The sequence below is a fragment of the Psammomys obesus genome, unplaced genomic scaffold (assembly GCF_907164565.1).
Source record: "Psammomys obesus unplaced genomic scaffold, mPsaObe1.curated_primary_1811, whole genome shotgun sequence".
Taxonomy (NCBI): Eukaryota; Metazoa; Chordata; class Mammalia; order Rodentia; family Muridae; genus Psammomys; species Psammomys obesus.
In genome coordinates, this window is record NW_026596134.1 from 2049677 (window position 1) to 2054026 (window position 4350).

General features: G+C 63.7%; 1 protein-coding gene across 3 annotated transcripts; it reads left to right on the plus strand.

The window, feature by feature from the left end:
- Positions 1 to 1645: 1645 nt before the first annotated feature.
- On the plus strand, positions 1646 to 4331 carry Ankrd9 (ankyrin repeat domain 9). 3 transcript variants are annotated; one of them, XM_055592788.1, is made up of 3 exons: positions 1646 to 1870; positions 2592 to 2778; positions 3204 to 4331. In XM_055592788.1, the coding sequence occupies exon 3, from the start codon at positions 3260 to 3262 to the stop codon at positions 4238 to 4240; it is 981 nt and encodes a 326-aa protein (XP_055448763.1). In that variant the 5' UTR covers positions 1646 to 1870; positions 2592 to 2778; positions 3204 to 3259; the 3' UTR covers positions 4241 to 4331. The 3 variants fall into 3 exon arrangements, with proteins under 3 accessions (XP_055448763.1, XP_055448762.1, XP_055448765.1); XM_055592787.1 differs by having other exon boundaries at positions 1646 to 1826; XM_055592790.1 differs by lacking the exon at positions 1646 to 1870 and adding an exon at positions 2014 to 2318.
- The last annotated feature ends 19 nt before the right edge of the window (positions 4332 to 4350 follow it).

Here is a 4350-nt window from a genome sequence, read left to right on the forward strand (position 1 = left end):
GACTGCTTAGCTGGCCTAGGGCATAGAGCAATAGGAGCCCCCTCTCCCCACATGCGTGTGTGTGTGTGTGTGTGTGTGTGTGTGTGCGCGCGCGCGCGCGCGCGCTCTCGAGTGCGTGCCTGCTTGGGTCTGCTCAGAGCACCCAGGTGAGAAAGACCAGCCTAAAGTCCCTCAGCCGCTGCCCAGGCAGGGTCAAGGAGGCTCAGAGGAGCCAAGAGGGCTGACGGCTGAGTGTGCTCACACTTGCCGTGTGTGTGTGTGTGTGGGGGGGGGCAGGGAGTGTGTAACACTGGTCTGGCTCTCTGCTGGACAGAGGTGGGAGGAAGGGCCTGCACGGAGGCTGGATGCAGCCTAGGCCCTGGCTGAGCTTCTAAGGCATTCTGGGAAGAGAGCCTATGAATGGAATTTGGATGTGTTTCGGCTAGGAGATCCTTACCTCTGATAATGTGGGACGAAGCTGTTCCAAGGTCTAGGTGTGGCAGCATTGATTAGTGGGCCGGGTGTGGCGGCACACTTTTAATCCCACTTTGGAGGCAGAGTCAGGTGGATCTCTGTGAGCCTGGTCTAAGAAGCAAATTCCAGGACAACCAGGGCTACACACAGAGAAACCCTGTCTAAAAAAAAAAAAAAAAAAGTGCTTTGGAATGGACTATACTATACCCCTCAAAGTCAGGACCTTAAGCTCCCAAGCTGCAGGTCCCACCGTGGAAGGCTAGGGGCAGTCCTCCTGAGTGAAAAACAGCCTGAAAATGCCAGCCAGCTTCCTTCACAGTGTACCTCTCTTGAAACCACCTCCTTTTTGTTGTTTTGAGACAGGGTTTGTCTGGGTAGTTCAGGCGATCCTGGAACTCACTGTGTAGACCAGGCTGGCCTCAAACTCAGAAATCCACCTGCCTCTGCCTCCTGAGCGCTGGGATTCAAGGCGTGCACATCACGCTGGATTTGAGTAACTACTTAAATCCTTTTAGCAGGGATTTCCCACTGAGATAATTGAGTAGGGATCAAAATTCTGCCCCTCGGCCCTTCTCCTGTATTGGTGGTGAAGTCACAGTAAAAGCGTCTAGCCCAGGAGAACACACAACAGGCGCTGTAAGTAGCTCTCATCCACACACCCATCCTATGAGGTGGGAGCCAGGCTAGCCGTGCTAGGGCCCTGACAGGGCAGAACAAGGTGCAACCCTTTGGGGGCCCAGTCCTATTCTAGGCCTTCCCACACGCCATAAGGGATAACAGCTGGATGTTTCCCCAAGGTCACTGAAGGCCAGAGCAAGGGAGGCTCAGAACGTGACTCTTGCTCCAGAGAAAACACTCAGCCGCACGCCGCGAGCCTATCGGTGTCGCCCAGAGCTTGCACCGCACAGACCCAGCTCCGGGAGCCTGCCAGGACTCGCCCCGCCCCCGCCATGCCCCGCCCTCCAAGCTCCGCCCCGTCCTCGGCTCCTCTCACCCCCCCACCCGGGGCCCTCAAGTTTCTCCGAAGTTTTCCGCGGGTCCCGCTGAGAGCCCCGCCCCCCGGCCCGTGACGCAACAATGGTGCAGCGCGGCGACCAATGGGTAGCAGCGGGGGCCGGCGGCGTGAGCCAATGGCGGCGGCGGCCCGTCCCGCGGTCCTGCCCGGCCCCGGCCGCACTGCGCCGCCCGCCGCCCGCCCCTCGGCGGCACCGGCACCGGCGCCCGGAGACACGGTCGCGGCGGCTCAGAGTGCGGCGGGCGGCGGCGGCGGCGGCACTCCCCGCTCCCGGCGTCGTGGGATCCCGACCTGCTCGCCCGTGCATGGACGGCGGCGCGCGCTCCGGCCCGCCACAGGGACAGGGTCGCGCGTCTGGGTGAGCCGCCCGCCCCGAGCGTCCCCGAGCGTCCCCGTGCGCAGGTGCAGCCCCCTGATCCCGGCCCCCGGCCGGCAGGCAGTCGGGCGCGCCCCGCAGCCGCCGCGGCCGAGGTCGGTCGGTCCTTGCCGGGAGGGGTCAGGGAGGATCTGGCCGGCGGCCCAACCTCCAGTCACGGAGCCGCGGCCGTGACTCTGCCCAGTGACGTGGGGCGGCCGAACTTTACGTAACCCGCCCGGCACCCCACGCGTGCCCACACGGTGCACCTTGGGCGCGGGGGCCCAGGCATGGGAAGGCGTTGTAGTCATGGCATCCCCCTAGAGGGGTGGCTGCCGCAGCCCACTCCATAATGCCCACCTCTGGAGCCCAGTTCCAGCGGATGGCCATGACACACTGTGTGTGGACAAGGCCCACTCACCGTCCCAGGTCCCTTGTGACCTATGGCTTACCCTTGCCCGAGGCAGTAGGGCGCCTGGGCCGGCGATGCCAAGGGTGAGTGGCCAGGGGTCAGGTTGAGGCTTGGGGCCTAAGGCTAGACACAGGGTTTAAACTGGGTTCCTTGGTCTCCGGAATGGGCCCCAAACAACTCAGGAGACCTAGGCTCTTGTCCTGACTCAGCCCGCCTTGGTGACTGACCTTGGACTAGCTTGTCCCCCGTTGAAAAATGGGATGGCAGTACCGGCCCCATCGGATGGCCATGGAGTGGACTGCAGATGGAGTATGCTCCAAAGCCCTCTGTTGACTTCACCTTTTCTCTCCTTCCAGGGGCTCCTTCCCGGTAGGCAGCGAAATTGCTTGTGGATGAAGGAGAGAGGGCCACTCCCCCACTGTGGCTGCGGGACGACGTGCCAGCCCCCGGCCAGCACTTTCTTGCTGATGAGGAAGCTGGGGTTTGGTGCCGGAAAGTGAATTACCTGGCTCCGCAGAACCCAGGACCCCCTGCAGGAACCGGGTAGGTCTGAGGGAGTTATGCCCACGACCCTCCTGGAAAGCAGCCTCCGAGTACCCCGACCTCTGACTCGGGGGGCTGAGGAGGATGATTTGGCTCAGCTCCTGCTGTGGGCCTGAGTCTTCTCGGGTGTCACATGGATTCCTCTTTCTTTGCGGTGTGTGCAAGGAGGCCTCGAAGGTCCCAGGGCTGCAGAAGGTTGGGAGACTGCTGGCTCCAGTAGGCCCAGCCTTCTCTAGCAGAATCGAGAGAGGGGGTGCAGATGAGAAATTCAAGCATGGTTCTGGGCTTAGGAGAGAACAGAGCTGGGGACAGTGACTGACTGGCAGAGGGATCAAAGGCCCAGGGCATGTGTGAGGAAGGATGCCATTTCTCAGGCCGAGGGAGTCGTGGCCAAAGCCTTCACTTGCTCCACCTTCGCCTCACAGGTTGGTTTGGGTGGCGTGACCCATGTCTTGAGGCCAGGAGACTCCCCGAGGCCAGCATGCCGTGGGACGCCAGGCCCGGCCGCAGCGCCAATGGCGCGCCCGAGGGCGCAGGCGCAGCCCGCTTGCGGGTGCAGAAGCAGTGCCGGAAGTCGTCGTTCGCCTTCTATCAGGCGGTGCGCGACCTGCTGCCGGTGTGGCTGCTCGAGGACATGCGTGCCAGTGAAGCCTTCCACTGGGACGAGCGTGGGCGCGCCGCCGCCTATTCGCCATCGGAGGCCCTGCTCTACGCGCTGGTGCACGACCACCAGGCCTACGCTCACTACCTGCTGGCCACCTTCCCGCGGCGCGCGCTCGCCCCGCCCAGCGCCGGCTTCCGCTGCTGCGCGGCGCCCGGGCCGCACGTGGCGCTGGCGGTGCGCTACAACCGCGTGGGCATCCTGCGCCGCATCCTGCGGACTGTGCGCGACTTCCCAGTCGAGGAGCGTGCCCGCCTCCTGGACCGGCGAGGCTGTAGCCGCGTGGAGGGTGGTGGCACGTCGCTGCATGTGGCCTGTGAGCTCGCACGCCCTGAGTGCCTCTTCCTGCTGCTTGGCCATGGCGCCTCCCCGTGCCTGCGAGACGGTGGTGGCTTTACTCCGTTGGAGCTGCTGCTGCGCCAGCTGGGCCAGGATGCCGGCCCAGCCCCTTCTGCCGCCGAGGCCGCCTCTGCCCCCGTTAACGCTGCCACCGCCAGCGCCGCGTCACCCGGGGAGGTGTGTCAGCGCCGCCTGCTGCTGCTTGACCTGCTGGCGCTGTACACCCCGGTAGGGGCCTGTGGCCCAGCTCGATGTGAACTGCTGGGAGACCGGCTACGCTGGCAGCGGCTGCTGGGTGAGGACAAGTTCCAGTGGCTAGCAGGCCTTGCGCCGCCCTCCCTCTTTGTCCGTGCCATGCAGGTGCTGGTCACCACCATCTCACCTGGCCGCTTCCCCGAGGCCTTGGATGAGCTGCCTCTGCCACCGTTTTTGCAGCCATTGGACCTCACGGGCAAGGGCTAGACTTGGGGGCGCTCTGGTACTGTATTTGGGGACAGCAGTATTTTTGAGAGCGTTGTACCTGGCACTTTACATATATGGCTCTCTGTACTGAGGACTGCCTGGTCTATTGC

Excerpts from the sequence above, each read along its gene's own strand:
- Ankrd9 (XM_055592788.1), top strand. The coding sequence starts at position 3,260 with ATGCCGTGGGACGCCAGGCCCGGCCGCAGCGCCAATGGCGCGCCCGAG.